This window comes from Bombyx mandarina, chromosome 16 (assembly GCF_030267445.1).
Source record: "Bombyx mandarina strain Sakado chromosome 16, ASM3026744v2".
Lineage (NCBI taxonomy): Eukaryota > Metazoa > Arthropoda > Insecta > Lepidoptera > Bombycidae > Bombyx > Bombyx mandarina.
This window is the reverse complement of record NC_143222.1, coordinates 9,584,112-9,603,978: the sequence shown is the minus strand read 5'-3', so window position 1 is coordinate 9,603,978 and position 19,867 is coordinate 9,584,112. Positions and strand designations below refer to the sequence as shown.

At 33.0% G+C, this 19,867-nt stretch overlaps 1 protein-coding gene across 2 annotated transcripts in view; it reads left to right on the top strand.

Moving 5' to 3' along the window:
• Window positions 1-768: 768 nt before the first annotated feature.
• Osbp (oxysterol binding protein) overlaps window positions 769-19,867 on the top strand; it is a 29,397-nt gene continuing 10,298 nt past the window's right edge. For both annotated transcript variants that reach the window (XM_089734035.1, XM_028180781.2), the window contains exons 1-6: window positions 769-1,039; window positions 2,411-2,599; window positions 8,845-9,121; window positions 9,814-9,982; window positions 14,768-14,889; window positions 15,989-16,066. In XM_089734035.1, the coding sequence (XP_089590161.1) occupies window positions 897-1,039; window positions 2,411-2,599; window positions 8,845-9,121; window positions 9,814-9,982; window positions 14,768-14,889; window positions 15,989-16,066 (978 nt within the window). In that variant the 5' untranslated portion in view covers window positions 769-896. The remainder of the gene's footprint in view (window positions 1,040-2,410; window positions 2,600-8,844; window positions 9,122-9,813; window positions 9,983-14,767; window positions 14,890-15,988; window positions 16,067-19,867) is intronic.

Sequence of the window (19,867 nt, the reverse complement as noted above, 5' to 3'; positions counted from 1 at the left end):
TAGATGCGTGCAGGTATCTATACTATAATATTATAAAGAGGAAAGATTTGTTTGTTTGTTTGTTTCGAATAGGCTCCGAAACTACTGGACCGATTTGAAAAATTCTTGTTCCATTAGAAGCCGACATTGTCCCTGATGAACATAGGCTACTTTTTTTTAAATTTTTTTATTTTTTTATTTTTGGTTTCATGTGTGTTTTAATGTTTCCGAAGCGAAGCGAGGGCGGGTCGCTAGTTTCCAATAAGTGCAGGATATCTTGCTGCAATCTTTCGCAAATATTGAGAGCTGACAAAAACGGACAGTTTAGTATTGTTTTATATTGGATAGATTTGAAGCTAATATAGGTAAGTTACTACCTACCAAAAGGAAAAATCTTCGATGGTAAAATGTTGAGACATTAATTGCGATATTCGATGGAATGCGCATATCGTTTGTGCTAGGCCTAACTTGTAATTAAAGAATTTAGCCCACTGAGTTTCTTGCCGGATCTTCTCAGTTAATATCTTCCGATCCGGTAATAGATTCTACGAAGCACTGCTCTTGCTAGGGCCAGTGTTAGCAACACTCCCCGTTTAAGCCCCGTGAGCTCACCTACTCTCTCGGTTACGCTGACATGGGCTCTCAATCTCAATAAGGCTTGGGTGGATGAGGTTAGGTAGGAAAAAAAACCGAATATCGCATATTATTTTATCATTTTTTATTTCTAGTTAATCTACGTCCTGACCACAGACTCTACTAAGAGATGCATGGCTGACTGACTGACACTGACAGTGAGTGCTGAAAGGTGATGTCGAATTGTGTCAAATTGATTTTGATATGGTGGACGGGCGACGGACGTGGCGTAGATCTTTTTAAATTATGTTTTTTTAAGAAAAAACTACATTTATCACATTAAAATGTCTGAAGCAATTGTGCCTAAAGGTCAACCGATACCCGGGGATCCTGAAAAAAAAGGATGGCTTTTCAAATGGACGAATTACCTAAAAGGATATCAACGAAGGTGGTTCGTGTTGTCCAACGGATTATTATCCTACTACAGGTATATGGCTAAACGAATTTGTGTGTCAACTAGTGTCCAAATGCTAATATACAAACCCTTTTTTAATTTGTTATCAACACCGACTAATCATATTGATTGTTTGATTTTTGCTGTTTCCATATGACGCATTGGATCTTCACGTAACTTTTTTTTGTCCAACCACATAATATTATTATCAACTGTAGTCAATAACTCCTATAGCATTAGAGTTTTCAGTTGTGTGTGTGTTGTGTAAGTTTAAAATTTACAGTATACCCATATATCTTGCCTGAAACTACAATATTTCTTTAAAGAAATAATTCAATTTTATTTATTTAACATTGATAGAGGCTCAAGGACAGTCGGTCCAAAATTTTTCAAATAATCCATTGACACAAAATTATCATTTATGATTCATTAATTTTTAACAATGACCTTGCCTGCATGTAAACTTCAAGGTTATAGTGATTTCCTCAGTAGTTCTTAATATTGTTAATTAAACAGTACATATTTACATCATGTTTAGTTATGGATTGACCATCTCAAATTGCTGTGTAAAGAAAACTAAGAACTAAGTGCTGAAAAGTGGATAGTAAAAATGAGTAATTACTAAACTAAGTAACATAAATCAGTACCTACTCTTAAATTAGAGTCTATGCAGTTTCCAATTATTATTTTTATTTTATTAGCACTGTAAGCCACATAATTTTACATATCTCTGTTTCTTAGTTAATTGCTGAATTGGATATTTGATTTCAGTTTAAAGTTGAGACAAACTTATATTAACATTGATTGATAAGAACTATCATTGATAGTAATTATTAAATGAAAGACTAATAAGTTGACCATGATGGGTAGAGAAAAGGCTTACATTTCATTTACGGTTAAGTAGTTACCGAATATGAAATGTGACACTAACAGAGCTGACAATACAGAACATACCATAGTAAATACTAAAATATGTGTTAGACTAAAAGTTTAAATATCAAACATATAAAATTTTGTGGTTTCATTCTTCTTACACAAGTTTACCAATAAAAATTAATTATTACTTATTTGCTAAAAAGAATGAGTGCTTGCCATTATGCATGAAGTCTAGTAAATGTGGATCTGATCTTATTCTTGTTATATTTTTAAGCCATACATACATACATATATCTTTACTGTTTTTGTGAGTCGTTGACATATTTATTAGGAGATTTATATAATATAATTTATTATTCTCATTATAATATTTACCATGTGCCTGTGACGAAAAAAAAAATACAATTATTGAAAACAGAAATAAAGTAATAAGAAAAATAAATGGAAAGTTATCATTTGTCGATTAACCCGAACTAATAAATGATTTATTTGAATATTAAAATAAAGATTTATAAATTAATTTTGCAGGAACCAAGCAGAAATGGCGCATACGTGTAGAGGAACTATTTCACTGCTCGGTGCTCTTATTCACACTGCTGATTCATGTACTTTTGTCATCAGCAATGGTGGCACACAGACATTCTACATTAAAGCTCATGATGAAGTAGAACGTCAGAGTTGGGTTACAGCCCTAGAATTGGCCAAGGCTAAAGCTATGTAAGTACCAGATGAAAATATCGATTCAGTAATTTTTTTTTTTTTTATTTTTTTTATTAGGCTCATAATACACATCACAAGCTAAAAGTATACATAAAAAACACAAGTAAAAAGAAACAAAATCTGGCTTGCAACATAAGTTATGTGCGCACGACAAAACAAGACATAGTGCTGAATTTGTACAACAACGTTCCTTACAATTACGACAAAATAACACGATAACGAAAAGTAATCTAACTTATAATGTAATGAAAAAGAAAATTATGTCACAATATAATACATTAAACAATTACATTAACCTACGTATTACTAACGTGGAGGATGCCCTTGAACATTTTTCTAAACGTAACTAACCTACAAGTAAAAATATCCAACTCTGTTTACAGGGTTTAAGGCAAATATCTACTATAGAAACAGTAATAATATAGAATATAACCATAAACTAAAAGCAATGCTAATTTAAGTATTTATGCTGAAGTACAAATTAATATTTGCTGGACCTGAATAAATTTAAACAAAAGTCAGTAGTGGGCAAACAAATTTCATATCTCACCATTTAATAGCCTCAGAATAATCATGACCAATATTAGTTTTCGTGAATGTTTCCATTATTTATTTTTTGCTAGTGTAGGTGAACATCATGAGGTTAAATAATTAAAAATTTATAATTTACTTTACCAAGTTCCATATTTATATGAAACCAGGAAACTACCAAAAATAATGCATCTATTGGGCTTGAATTGGTGTAGCTAGGGTGTGCTAAAGTTTTCAGTATATATACCTAGCACATTTTCACTAATTATTTCAAGCTGAATTAATAATGTATTATAATAAAATAAAGTCTTATAAAGTATAATAGGCTTTATGCGAACACTCATGGGTATTTGTCATTATCCTCATTAATTCTGCCCATACCATTAGCATTCTAGCTTGAAGTGTGATATGTATCAGACAATCAGAAGACCTTGTGTCTCAAGGTAATCATTTCACTTGAATCATGGGGTCCAGGCTGTCCAACCTGGCTATAAGTATTGGCTGCTTTTGATGATAAGAAGAAAATTTCTGTGACTATAAAGACATACTTTTTTATACCAGCATATTGTTACTGTGCAAATCTTTTTTTACTCAGTTTATTTAAATATAATTGAATTGGCTTTTACAGTTCAATCTCACCGTTATCATTTTCATTTTAGCATTTCATATACCTTAAAAAAAGAATTGTAGTAATTATGAAAAAGTAAATTTAAATGGGTTATTTTCAACATAGTATGTCTTAAGTTGAAATGCATTGATCATACGCTAAAAATATAACTACTGTAGTTAATTTATTTTCCTAATACATATATAATGGTAATTACGGTATTTAAATAAGAAAAGACGAAATTGCGTTTCTTCTAAACAACAAGAAAAAACATTTAATGCCCTTTCTTCAATAATTCTTTAACACACATTTCACAACGTCCATTAACCGAAAAATTATTTAAACAACTATCAATTATTGTCATATGACAGATTGACATTCAATCATTCATTACATCTCCCCCGCTGAAAAGACAATTGTAAGAGGCAGTGAATGGTTTTACAATTGTTCAACACATCAGATAGACACTGGAGACAACTTTGTTATATGGTAGAGGTTTGATTCTGCTTTTTTGTGTCCGGTGTCAACTTCATAGATCGATTCTGAAATCTTCTTTAGTATTTTGTATGGCCCTGTTCTCAATTCATCCATTTTCTTCCTGTTTAGTTTATTTCCATTCTCCACATAAACACTATCTCCTTCTTCCAATTTATACCCTTCTCTGTACTGGTCAAATATATTTTTATTATAATTGTGAGATTTTATTGTGTTTTCTAAGGCTAATTTTCGATCTCTTCTCAAATCTTCTGTTGTACAACTTGTTTTCAAATGTAGTGGTAGAATACTCACATTTTCACCCTCTAGAAGGTACCTGGGAGCAAACTTTGTAACTGTGTGTTCTGTTTCATTATATTTTTCTACGCATTCTTGTGCAATTGTTGTCCAAGATGTCTTCTTATCGCTTTCGTTTATTTTACATCTTATCTTATTTGTTAGTGTTTGATTTAATCTTTCGTTAAGCCCATTCGAAAAAGGCGCATCAACAGCTGTGAAAACTATTTTGATATTATTATTCTTTAGGAATTCTTTAAATTCTTTTGAATTTATGCCAGGGTATTGGTCTGTTAATACCATATTAACGTCATAATTTTTTGTTACCTTTTGCATTAGCTTAATAAAATCATTGGAGCCTTGAGTTTTTGATGTACAAATATAGGCATACCGTGTGAAATGATCCACTAGAAGATGCAAATACCTTTTGGTTGATCGGGATCCTCCAAAGCCCCCAATAGTATCGATGGATACAATTTCAAACGGGTGTGTGGCTGGTCCCAAATGTGACATTAAACCATATTTCGACTTCCTCCTGGACTTGTTTTTAATGCAGGTTTCACACGCATCACACATTTTATTAATGTTTGCTGTAATATTTTTGGCTGAAAAGAATGGTGTTATTTTATTTGTCATCTGGGTTCTTCCAATGTGGCAGTATGTGTCATGGACTTTTTTTATTAGAGCTTTGCTAAGTTTTTCTGACAGTATAATCTTATTTCTTCTTTTATTTTTCTTGTAATAAACTTCATTCTCTAATATGTGCTTATTCTTTTCTTTTTGTAGGTCTGGATTTGTTAGCTGGTCATTCTTTATTTCTTGTAGGTCGATTAAATTTACGACCTTTAAAAAATCGTCGTTATTATCATTTGCTTCTAAGACAGGATTTCGGCTTAAGCAGTCCGCTTCTTGATTTGATTTTCCTGGGTTGTATTTAATTTCAAAATTATATTGTGATAGATAATATGTTAAATCACCTAGTTCCTCATCAGTTCGAGCTTTAATGTTCATATTTTCCAGGGGCTTATGATCTGTGTATACCATAAATTCTTTTCCCATAAGCCAATGTTGCCAGTATTTGACTGCTTCTTTTATCGCCAGACATTCTAAGTATATTGCCTTCTTCTTTTTCTGTGCTTCTGTTAATTTCTTCGAAAAATAAGCAACCGGTTTACTCACGCCGTTTTCATCGTCTTGTTTCAACACTGCTCCAACTCCTTTGATACTAGCATCTGTGTAAATTCTTATCGGTGAATCTGGGTCAAATATTTTTAGGATTGGTTCTGAGCAAAGCAATGCTCTAATTTTATCAAATGCTTCCTGGCATTCTGCCGTCCATACAAATTTCACATCTTTCCTTAATAAGTTATGTAATGGATCGAGGATAATTGCACTATGTGGTACAAACTTATGATGAAAATTTACTTTTCCCAAAAACTGCCGTATATTTTTCCTTGTTTCTGGAATTGGGAAGCTTTTGACAGCAGTTAAATAATCTTTCAGAGGTCTAACTGAATTGTCTTCTATTATATGACCCAAGTATTTAGCATGGTGACTTGCAAATGTACATTTTGAAAACTTCAGTCTAAACCCTTCCTTTTGTATTGCTTCCAGTAGTCTCGATATGTGTTGTATATGTTCCTCAAAAGTTTTAGAAAAAATTAAGATGTCGTCAATAAAGTTTACTGCAAAGTTAGATAGTCTGTGTTTTCTTATAATATTGCTCAATATTCTTTGGAAAATCGCTGGTGCAGTCTTTAACCCAAATGGGAGACAAGTCCATTGAAAATGTCCTTCTTGTGTCACAAAAGCAGTCTTATGTCTATCTTGAATTTTCAATGGGATCGACCAAAATGCTGAGTTTATGTCTAATGTAGAATAATACTTACAGTTTACTGTTTTGGTCATTAAGTCCTCTATAAGTGGGAAAGGTTGTGATTGTGGAACTACTATTTTGTTTAAATCTCTGAAATCTATGCATAATCTTGTTTTTTTATCATCTTCTTTCTTATATGCTAGAGTTACAGGAGCAGCAAACGGGCTGTAAGATTCCTCTATCAAATTTTTCTGTAGTAGCTTCGATATTTGACTTTCAATTTCTGTTCTGTCTTCAATTGTGCATCTGTACGGACGCTTATAACAGTATTTATCTACCATCAAGTCTATATGGGCTTCATAATCCTGCACAGAGCCAACATCATATTTGTCCTTAGCAAAAACAGATTTGTATTTATCTACTAACTTCTCAATTTTTGATTGCTGATATAAATCTAGATGATTTACAGACATTTGAAATTCATCAATGTTTACATGTTCATTGAAATTAATTTCACACAATTTGTTGGTATTTATAGTAGTACCCTTTTTTACTATCTCAGAGTATAGTTCCATCTCTATCTTCTCTTTCTCTTCTATTCTCTCTTTAAATTTTTGTTTTTTATTTTTGTCACCTAGTACATCAGGAATTCCGACATTTGTTACATTATTCTCATTAGAAAAATGTTCATTTGAGATTATGCTTTTCTTTTCGGGATATTGTATGATGTTAAGTTCTTCATTTTGTATTAATTTGAATTTTTTTATACAATCCAAACCAATTAAGAAGTCATAGTTAAAATTTTCATTATCCACCACAAAAATATCCATATTTCTTTCAATATTGTAGATTTTTATTTTTAGCGTTACCATACCTTTCGTTTTTTTCTCACCATTAATAGTTTTTAAGTTTACAACTTGCATATCATTTGTCTTCTGTTTCTCTTGTATTTTCAATAATCTTGCATTAATTAAAGAAACATTAAATCCAGAGTCATAGATTCCAGAAACCTTCAAAGTGTCATTTATTTGTAAACTTATTTTTATTAATGGTGGTATTTCTAGTTTTTTGGATTTTTCTCATTCAGTTCTATTTCCAATTCTGAATTATTTACTGTTTTTACCACAGCTTTTTTATTTTTTTCTTTGAACCAACAGCTGTCCTCTGGGTGGAACCGTTTCCCTTTTTTCTCATTTAAACAGATTGGGCATGGTTTCTTTTCGTCAATCTTTTTCCCTTTATTATCTAAATTATATGAGCTGTTCCTTTTTTCATATTTATTTTTCATCACCAGATGTTCCAATTTTCTTATCTCATTGTAAAGGTCTTCCGTTCTTTGTAATGTTTCTTTGTCAATCTTGTCCGCCACATAATTGGGTAAACCAAATGCTATGAGATCAATAGTTGTTCCGGTATCCACTGTCTTCCTGACTTCCAACAATAATTTCTCCTTCTTTAAAGCATACTCAAGTAAGGATCCCGATTGATATTTAAAGGCAAGAGCATATCTAGTGGAGGACCATCCTTTGTTCGCAAATGTCTCACAAAAAATTTTCTCCCATTTGCTCCATTCTGATTGTACTGTAAGCTTCATCAGCATACAACTGTATCAATCTACACTAGCATTTTCTAAGAAGTTCTTCAAAATTTCAATTTTTTGTTTATCCTCGTTTATTTGAAAACGTTCACATTCTTTATTAAAATCTTTGATCCATTGTAATGCATTTAAATTACGACCGTTGAATTTTTCTATAATAAAATCCTTTGCAATTTTCCCTAAATTTTGTTTTTCTGATTTCTGCTGTTTTTGTTCTTGTAGTTTTTCTAACAGTTTTTCAAGCATGTGATTAGAATCACTAGATGTCGATTCGTAACTAACAGGTTGTTCTGAAATCTCTTCCAAATAACAATCATTGAATTGCAAATTTTGTTCTTCATCCAAATATGTTTTTGAAATTTCCTCCGTCACAGTTATCCATATTTTCCTCATTTGATGCCTTTTTACTAAAGAGTTTTTTACTCTGGTGTAGTTAGGAGTAGTTGTGATCACCTTATGAAGATTTACGGGTTGATATTCGACTGGAATTCCAAAAACTTGTCCACTTGGTGTAGCAATGGAAGTTATGCATATGACGTTTATTTTTCCATCCGCCATTGATTTCATTGTAAAATCAAATCTTAATTTCTCCATTTTCTCAATATATTAGCAAAAATGTTGTTTTATAATGGTAATTACGGTATTTAAATAAGAAAAGACGAAATTGCGTTTCTTCTAAACAACAAGAAAAAACATTTAATGCCCTTTCTTCAATAATTCTTTAACACACATTTCACAACGTCCATTAACCGAAAAATTATTTAAACAACTATCAATTATTGTCATATGACAGATTGACATTCAATCATTCATTACACATATATTACTTTAACCTGTTTTAGAAACCAGATTGACCAGATTCATCTGTCAATTTATTTTAATATATAATATGTTGATATTCCTAACTCATTCATTCATAGTCGAGCTCAAGAATCAGACGATGATGAAGACCAGGTGGCATCTGGAGCAGTAGTAATTGGTGGGGCTGGTGAAGGTGAAGGAGAAGACACTGGCGGCATTGCAAGAGAACTGGCAGCAAGATTTCATGACCTGCGTACCTGTTCAGAATTAGTAGCAAGACATGGAACAGCACTACAGAGATCACTTGTTGACTTGGAAATACCACCTTCGGATACAACGAAGCAAGTTTCTGAACGAGCGACACTCTTTAGAATATCCTGCAATGCAATGATGAATGTAATAATTTCTTCTGCTATATTAAAATTTTGGAATTTATTAGAAATGAATTATCAAAATCTAACTCAGACGGACAGCCCTAAGATTCTTCTGTGCCATGGACCTCAACTCTAATCGAATGCCTATAATATTTTACATAGAATCATAAAAAAGTATTATTTACACAAAAAATAAACCAAAATACTTAGATAATATTTTTAATAGAAATTAATGGCTGCCCATTAATTACTTTTTTATACATACTAGTAAATGAGTTCATAGTTCACAAAATGTGAATACCGTCACCTGTCTTGAGACAAGATGTTGAAATGTAGAGTATAACTGCTATCTCGTCATTCAAGACGTAACTCATTACTACTTAGAGGCAAACCGGGCAAGGTGCGCAATACCTACCCGTGCAAGCTCTCACATCACGCTTCCGCCAATAATTATAAATATTATAATTCATACGAATTTGATTTTTAATACCCAACGGTATTCCCTCATTGTGGAAATTGTTTATGAACATGTGTTAAGAACTGATTTCATTACAGTAAATAGATATCTATCTATGGGATGCATATTCTGTATAGTCTGTGGCATGTGTAGTACGGGATATTTGCATAACTTCATATGCTTAAACCCAGCTCTTTATCCTTTAAGTCATGGTAATGACAAAGATTATTTTACAATTATGATTGTTTTACCCCTAGGCTTGTTCTGAGTTTATGAGCGCAGCAGCCGGATCAAGCGCACGACTTTCGCGAGCTTTGCAACACGAGCGAGAACAGAAGCTCCGTCTACAGGAGGTGGTTGAACAACTCGCTAGACAACATGATACGCTCGAAAAGACGGTCACGGCACGCTCCACCCCGCACACAGGTAAGCCACTTCTCAATATTTAGAAACACAGTTTCTAACCTTGGTATATTAAGAATTATCATCTTTAAAGAATACTATTCACTGGATACTTTTAATGTAAAATATTTCAATTTTAATGCAATATAACCATTTGAATAATAATTAAAAATGAATATAAAAGATTTCATATGCAAATATGTTGTAATGTATTCTTTTCCTATATAATGAAATAAAATCTGGGAAATTTGTATTCTGATAAATACGTAGTTGATAGTATAAGACTACGTATCTGTATATACTAGTTTTTCTAGTTATCAACAAACACTGTTAACAAGGATTCAATTTATGCAATATATCATTTTTTTGTTTTATCAAAGTCTTCAATGTCTACTGAACAAAAAAAGAAAATCATTTGACAAATAGAGGAGAAAGTTGTACATACCTTATTGTTTTATCTTTGTCCATTTACTTTTTTTTTTTTATCCCTAAGCTGAGAGCCTTGGGATGCCATATCAGCGTAGCCTTAATTAGTAGGTGAGCTCACGGGGCTCAAACCTGGCGACGTTGCTAACGAACCCTAGCAAGAGCCGTGCTTCGCAAAATCCACCACCGAATCGGAATCGCGACCCACTGAGAAGATCCAGCGAGAAACTCAGTGGGCTGTGTCTGAGGGTTAATTTACTCGTTGAGTCCTTCGTCGCAAGCGACGGGTTCGACGAGAACGATGACCGGTGCTTGAAGTACCTAAAAGCACCGTTAGTGGATCGGGAGGATCCGAAATGACGTGCTTGGGGCGACGCGACATCGACTGCTTTCCATTCTGCCCGGATGGGAGGATCGGGAATGTAGTTACTGGCGGCCACGATGAGAGGGTTTTCGTGTCGTGCCGTTCTATCGAAGTGGGTCTATTTACATTTTTTTTTTTTTAATATTTACAAAAAAAATCACGCCACGTTAACTGGTCCCGTGATAAGTTTGTAAAGAACTTGTGTTACAGGTACCAGATAACGGATATAAATGTAAGATTTTTATTATACACATACATATATTTAATAGACATCCATAACCCTGGAAAAGACATTTATATTTATCATACAAATATCTTCCCTTGGCGGGATTCGAACCCGCGACCCCCTTGTGTAGTGACCATGTCACTTACCACTACACCAGACGGCCGTTAAACATTGTGTTGTTACTTATAAGAAAAAAAATCTAAACACATGTTTGTCCTCAGTGGACCGATGGTCTGAATGTTTTTGTATAGGGGATTCACGTATATATATTTTTTAAATTTTTAGTGACTTAAGCTTTTATCTATTATTAAATTTTATCTATTTGCTGACACATAGCACTGAAACTTTGTATAAGCCGCGCCAATAAAGAAACGAATCGAAAATGGCGTCTATGTACCTGCACTGACAGATGGTAGGGTCAACAAATAAAAAGAAAGATAGAAAGAAAAAGTTGTTTATTGGAAAAAATAAAATAAAAAAAGGTGTGGCACTAGGGAACTACCACGGTAAAGCTAATGGCACAGCATTTTTTATCAACTCTTGCAATTATAATTAGACAATGATAATTTCATATTAAAACAATAATAAAACAAGACCACGCTATATTAAACATTAATAAAAGCAAATCTTAACTGTCTCCTTCACACTCATAAGCTAGACCGCGCGAGAGAGATGGGCAGACTTTTCATGATGCGCATGCAGTGTGACGTCACGCCACGCGCTTATTCACAAACACTACACAAGCGCAACGTGTGAATGTGTTGAACGCGAGCTACATGGTAGGCGGAGTGAGGGGTGTAAGGTATTTTTCGTTACGGAATTTCATGATTCGGTCGCCGCGCTCAAGGCCCGAGATAAAATCTATGCAATAGCTTAAAACAAATGAGAATGTACTTTACTTTTGTGCCCTGGCAGAGGGGGAGGTGTAAAATAAATAACAAAATAACCACGAAATAACGAACAAATGCAACAAATAACAACAGAATTTGAGAGAAAACAGAGCGCGTCTGAGAACAAAGTCAGAACTGATATTTTTTTGCATGCAGTACGCGTCGTGTGCGACTAAAGACAGCAATAGCTTAGAGTGAGCACGTATGATCGCCGCCGCCATTTTAGATTCGTTTCTTTATTGGAGCGGCTAATGCAACCCTTTTCACCTAAGAACCGGACCAGGACAGTAACTGTAAAGATTATGCTAACATTGGGCTAAGTTCTTAAAATATGCCATTTAAAAAAAGGTAATAACTTTTGTTTTCTTAAAAATCTAATTTTTTCGTTTTATTCACTCAAAAGTTTTCTACTGACTTCAATAGCAGTGTCATTTCTCTTAACTAATGGTAAGTACTGTTCACCGTCCATAGATACTGCTACAGGTACAGCCAAGCCGATGCGTACTGAAAATTGGCACACGCTTCTTGATATATAGATTAGAGTAAAATACACAATTTAATTTCACAACAATATCATAGTTGAGTGTGTGTGTGTGTGTGTCACACAAGAGTGCACATTTGTATATTCGGATTGAAGGATAGTTTTAATAATACAGTACTATAAATAATTCTACCTCTTACCTCAAAACCGGTAGCAATATTCACTTTCTGATCTCTACGAATTTTAGTAACCATTTAACGCGTGTTAGATTTGAACTCGTGAACCACCAAATAAATATGAAAGAAGGTTTATTAAAGCTGAATATAAAAATGAGCTTATTCGCTACATTTAAAATAAATACATGACATTAAATCTTAATACTGGTAATAAATAAGTGAAAATAGTTTTAGTAAGTCCATGAATTACGGTAACAACTGCCTATAAGTTGGGCCATGTGATCCTCTACATCAATTACAATAAAAACTAAATTATTAAACTATAAATTTGTCTAAAAATTTTATTTTGGTTATTGCAAATGTCTAAGATAAGACCTTAACACACGTCAAAATTTTCAAATTAATCCTGTGTTTTAAGTTGGTAAAAATTATGTTGAAAAAATCGCTTTCATAGATGTATAAATAGATATAGTTTTGTCAGGCAAAAGCATCAATTCAAAAGCGAAATATCTACCTACCTACCTTGGAGGCAAATGTGTGGCAATAATGAATTGATCTGTCAGCTGTCAGCTGTCACAATAAGTCGATTAATAAATTTACAAAATTCTACGTGGTATGGAACGCACTATCAAGTGACGGAAGAAAAATCGAAAAATATTTTCGTTTGACTATAAAATTACAATTTTGGAGAGTTTCCCACGAATTGTTAAATAATTATGCGTACAAAAATAGTGTACTAAATATGTGTTAAGTGATAAAAAAAACTGACATCGGTACGTAAACGTTGAAGCAAAACGGCCAATTTGTCATTTATAGTAGACAGTTTTTTTTTGGCGAATTCAAGGTTGTTTTCCTTCGCAATGTATTTCAATAGATAATTGGTAGTGCTACGTACACGTTTAGCAAATTATCGTCTGCTGTTTTTGAATGAGAAACGAAACTACAACGTGGCGTTCATTTTCCATCTACAAGTGGTAAAATATTAAGAATCGTATATTTTCCTATGTATAATATTTGCCTTGTTATGTGTGTGTATTCGTGCTTAAAAAAATCTTGTCGGCTTGAGGTTAGGCTGTGAATATTTGGCGGTTATGGGCGGTAAGTCGAAACTATAACGAAATTGAATCGTCACAAATGCTTGATGATGGATTGCTTTGAAAACACGATTCTCTTTTGAATATTATAAACACAGAATAGTGAATTGCATTCAAAACAAGCATTAATCAAAGCGTAGTTTGATAAATAAAAATTCTACTTCAACAATAAATGCAAATTCTAGTCTAATTCTAGAGTCCACAAATAAATGCATCAAAGCACATGATGAGTTGCACGTCACATACAATCTGATAACTCTGCAGTACATAAATGCCAGAGTAATTCATGTTTTTTTTATTCCTGATATGTATACAAGAAGAACATCATTAGTACACTGCTTGAAATAAATCACAATTTACATGTTTTAGGTTTTAAAGAGGTGGTTATGCAAGAGATGAGCAGTACTTTGCAATGGTGCTTTAATTACATATTGAATATGCTCTTTCCGCTGCAGAGCCAACAAAGTGATCATTATTTATTTAATATTCTTTTCTTGGTTACTCGTAGAACAGTTACACTAGTTTTAGAATATATTTGGTTCCATACAATTTTAATTTGTTTCCTGGGAATACATTTTTGGATCGGGTTCTGTTCATCATACAATGATTTCATATGTAGATTTCTTGTTGAGCAATGTAATATTAATTATCGGTATAAAATCAATTTAAAAATGTATTAGTATGAGTAAGTAGTTACCACATGGAGACTTTGAAAAGCAAGGAATTAATTTTAATTATTTGTGTTCATTATTCATTCATCATTCATTATTTGATTAAATATGTGCTATATGTGTGAAATAAAGGAAAATAGCAATATGTATTTTAGTATTCACAAATTAGAATGTGGCATTATTATAGTATATTATTAAAGGTATTTGAAATAATTGAGTTCCAATAAAAGTAATTGTTGTTTAAAATAAAGAATGTAGAAAAAATTAAATTTTGCCATAAATCTGCACGATATGTATTTTTTTTATAAACTCAAAATTTAACTATATAAATCTAGGGAAGGCCTATGTTTGGAAGTGGATTCCTTGCATTATAGCTTTAAAGTAATAATGGCTTTAAAATAAACCTGCCACATGTTGAGATTCTTAAATCTTAAGAATACAACAACAAATTTTTAAATCTGACATTACTTTTCTTTTATAGGTGGTAACGGGACAACTCAAGGAAACGAAACTGAGGATGAAGACCATGAATTCTTTGACGCAGTGGAGGAGGGCATCTCAACCAACATGGATGATAAGACTTCATTTGTAATTAAAGTACCAGTGAGTAGCAGTGTTTTAAGTAAGATCTACGTATCAAGTGATGTCCTTTCTTCCATACTACTATATTATTTAATGACACATGACATGCTAAGTGCCACTATGTTCGACTTGGTTAGGTGTGTCCTCTAGGTGGGAACTCTTCCAGTTCACAGCACTGCTGGTGCTATGTCGTCACCGGAGCCCATAGACATCAGCAACCTAAATGCTGTCTCCCAACTTGAGACATGAGTCTCAGTTTTACAGTACAATAGCTGTACCATCCTTCAAACGCATTACTGCTTCACAACATAAATAGACAGACTTGTATAAGTAATGGTTGAAATGATTAATAATAATTCATTTTTTTTCAACAAACATTTCACTGCAAGTAAACTTCTTCAATAACAAGTACATTACAGTGGCTTATATAAACTTTTCTTCACAAACCTCCAATTTCTGTATTTTGAATTTCATATACATATACGAATTTCAAGCAACAACGATGACCATACTCAACAATAAACAAGAGACGGCCTTGACTGAATACCAATGATGACAACCTTAACAAAACATTCCTTTTTTCATTTATATAATAAATATAATTGTAACTTTTTTTTTGTGAAAATTAGTAATTCGATATTTAGTATCTGTCATGCTATTTTGGAGTGTATTTTAAGTGATCGAATCTGTATTCATGAAATGTGTATTCCATAATAAAACTTTTAAAATCGCTAGCATGTTGCATCCTAATTACGTGAGTTCATCGTGACCTTCAGAAAAACATTAAACATAAAATTATTCATCGCAGCTAGCAAGGTCAAATTGAAACTTAGAATAGTGTTGTTGCACCATCCGAAACTGAACATTGACATTGACACATTTGTAATGGTAAATGTAAACTAAGTTGTTAGTAGATCCTAGAGTACTAGCCGATAAAATGATGTGTAAATCTTGTGTTTAATCTTGCCGTGGCAAATTTTTATAATAACCGTTGTAGTTTAAAGATAGTTTACACTTTTAATAAGATTATGAAAGATATACTTAAAATTACAATAAATTAACCATTGTAATAATGACTGTTATTCGTTTAGTGGTGATGTCACTCTTGTATTGTTTACAGGTTAATAGAAAAAACAAAGTGAAGGACGGTGAAAGTTCGGATGAATCAGAAGGTGAAACAGTGACAGAAACACAACAGGTTAGTTGTCTGAATATAATTCAGAACTTTCACCGATTGCGACCTCTTTGAATTTACATAAATAGGTAATCAATAAATCAAACTTGTTACATAGCTGGTTGGTAACAATATTCAGTATTGAATGGATCATAATAATAGTTATTAGTAAATAAAAATCATAAAAGTTATGTGATATATTCCTTGAAATGCAATAAAAATAAATTAAGGAATAATAGCTTAGATACCTTATAACCATGTACTGATTCCTTCCTAGGCAATTAAATTATCTAACATGTAGATTTATTAGTAGTTAAGTAAATTTATGGTTTTTATTCTCAACTGAATTGTGTTATTATCTAACGGTTATCCTACTACAATCTGGAACATATGATAGAGTCATGTTATAAACAGGCAAGACCGAGCAACTGGTTCTGAGCCATGTGTATCCCATTTAGAGGGAGTTGGGAGAGTAAGAGCAGAACATTAAGGTAGAATATTGCCGTTGACATATAATGAAAAAGTTTTTGCGGTGGCATTTTGATATCCATGGAGTAATGCGGCGGCCTTATCACAACTATTTGGTTTTGTGTGTAATGTTTTATCTAGTGTGCCTTATTCTTTGCATTTGACTTGCCCATATGGTTCAAGGAAACAGAGCATCTTTAAATTAACAAGGATTACATCAGTTTGAAGCAAAGATTAAGTTTGTGGAAAATATTTGATTAAAGAAATGACCCAGATAAGAGTATCGCAAAATCTAAATTTTGACAAAAGCACGTGTTTTAACTTTACGATAATGGATAACAATTGGATTGAATTTGACCGCAATCTATGGCCGTTTTCCAATTACAGCATAAAAGCGCATTATGCGGCACAATGCTCAACTAAGCTTCAGCATAATTCGGCATTGTGCGTCCCTGAGTCGCATTATGCTCTTTAATGAACCATTACTTAATGGTAGTTTTCCAATTACAAAGCATAATGCGACTCAGTGACGCACAATGCCGAATTATGCTGAAGCTTAGTTGAGCATTACGCCGCATAATGCGCTCTTGTGCTGTAATTGGAAAACGGCCTATGTGTCTATACAGATAATTCAAAAGTGTGTTTGTTTGATAATACGTCGTAACTAAACAATCGATGACGATGATTTTGTACACAAACGTCATTGTGCTGACGTTATCAAGGGTACAAAAAAAGGACATGAGTACCAGGCTCATAGGGTTTCATGTAGACAAAAAGAACGATTCCCGAGGGATGTTGTATCGAGGCTTGAGAGGCTATTTGGTATAAGCGACATTTTTGCGACTTTACAGGAGAGCCATTTAAAGTTTAAAATTTGGAAAAAAAATATAACAAAAAACTTTTTCGCCTATTTGAATGAGGTAAATTTAATTGAAGTTCAATTAAAAACATTTAATTTGTTGATACTAATCCCAAATAAAACAGATCTTTAATTAGTAAAACTTAAACCAAAGTATTAATAATTAATATGATTTAATTAATTATTAAGTTAAGTTTAAAGTAATAAGCGAAATGTCGCATAAAATCAAATAGCTTTTCTCCCCTCGATATATTTGTTGTACATTAAAGCGTTTTTCTTTTATTTAATTTATGAAAGCACAATTCACTTAAATAATGCATAAAGCTCTCTTGCTCCATAGACCTATATAGTAGGGACACGACATATTGTTCTATACGTACAATTGCTTATATAAATAGCACCCATTTTGAAGGCACACACATAAACATATATCTATCTCGTTCTTACTCAGCACTTTAACTCGCAGGAAAACAATATAACAGTATTTCAGTGCGTACATAAAATGAAACATGAATATACGTAAATGTCTCCGTCTCCGTCTAATGAGGCCGAAAATCCGCCATGTTTAGCGCGCCAAATGTCATTGTCACGTCAGTTCGGCCGTCTGTTTTGGGTTGTACATTATTTAATGACTTTGATATCGATTTAATATGATTGCTTATATAAAATATATAATTTTATCATGCTTAAAACATACAAAAATAATAATTAAAACATATTTTATAGGATCTCAAGAAAGTCGATGCCCCAAAACTATTAGCTATATATATTTAAATTCATTATGGAGCCCTCATCCGAAACATAAATTATACACTGAATATATTTGAATCCGAAATATCGGACACCGTTTTTCGGTCGGAATCTATTCATCATGACACTAATCATAAATACCTCTTTAAAATATGTCATCAAAACATATTTAGACATTCTGTTTAGATATTTCGGGAAAAAGGCTACCGACAAAATCTCTTCGGAACTATTTAAATAAAATAGTTTTATTCCGCAGTGAGTAAAACACTATTGTAAATTCGTTAAATATTTATTAATTAAGTGATTTTAGAGAGGAAGTCACAAGGAATGACGTTTGTAATTTCATTAACGAATAAATGTTCTGTAGATGTTTTTTTTTATCAGGCGGTCTCTTGATAAGTTTAAAATTTGCGTGCGGTGCGGTAGTGCGGTGCACCTTCCTTGAGGTGCGCTGCGGTAGTGTGTTACGGACTTTAGGTCAGCAAAACAATTAATATAGATTGTAATAGTCTAAGAAAAACACGTACTCAAAATACGATAACATTCAGCATGCTAGAAATGGGCTGATGGCACTGTACTATGCCATATTTTTATGTTTTGCGGCAAACGACAACTTTATAAAATCAGTGTAGCAAATTTAAAAAATCGTCATATCGTTTACTTGGAAAATTTGAAGCACGAACTCGTCTTAGATTTCACATAATATCTAAATCACATCATCTTTGCACATAACAATATACTTACTTCCTATTAAAGTATAAATTCTACAAATACATTAATACTCAACAATATTTAAAATAAAATAAGCCAAGAACGTTTATCGATAAAACCTACTAACATTAAAATCTTCTGGGCAGCACTAAAGCCGCCATGTTTTCTGGCCAGATGACGTCACAGTGGCACGATTTTTTTGTTGACGTTTCATTTCCATAGGTTTCCTACTTCAGTGTCTTGCTCACGTTTATTCATCAAACGATTACTGGTGGTAGGAACACTTGTGAATCCGCACGGGTAGGTACCACCGCCCTGCCTATTTCTGCCGTGAAGCGTTTCGGTTTGAAGGGTGGGGCAGCCGTTGTAACTATACTGAGACTTTAGAACTTGTATCTCAAGGTGGGTGGCGCGTCTACGTTGTAGATGTCTATGGGCTCCAGTAACCGCTTAACACCAGATGGGCTGCGAGCTCGTCCACCCATCTAAGCAATAAAAAAAACGAAGCAGCAAAACCACCACGTTAATTAATAGTTTATGAATCACAGATAACTTATTCGCTGTTAATATTGTACTTGTAACGTAGGCTCAATTCGCTATCGGCATATCATTAAATTCCATTAAACGCCCTAAAAAGCATTCTTCTGGTGAACATTAGTTTTATGCTTCGTCAAACTCAACTACCTACACGCGTGGCGACCTAGATTTTTAACACGTCTTTATTGCTTTGACCTGTATCTATCTATGTACCGGAATCAAAAATCTTACATAGGTTAGGTGAGATATGTTGAGGTGTATATTTATATATGTTTATTTGTTGTTGATGATTTAAAACGAATTCTATCATTAAATGATATTGATTTAATTTTTTTAATATTTAAAATAATGCCCGTGTTTTTGTTTGTTGACTAATTGAAAATTTTTAACAGTTTTGTTGACATATTTCGTGGTGGGTTTTATCATAGTAGTATCAGATTACGACAGGTAGGCATGCTTGTAGTATTGGTTTAATCACACGTTAAGGGACAGTCACAGAG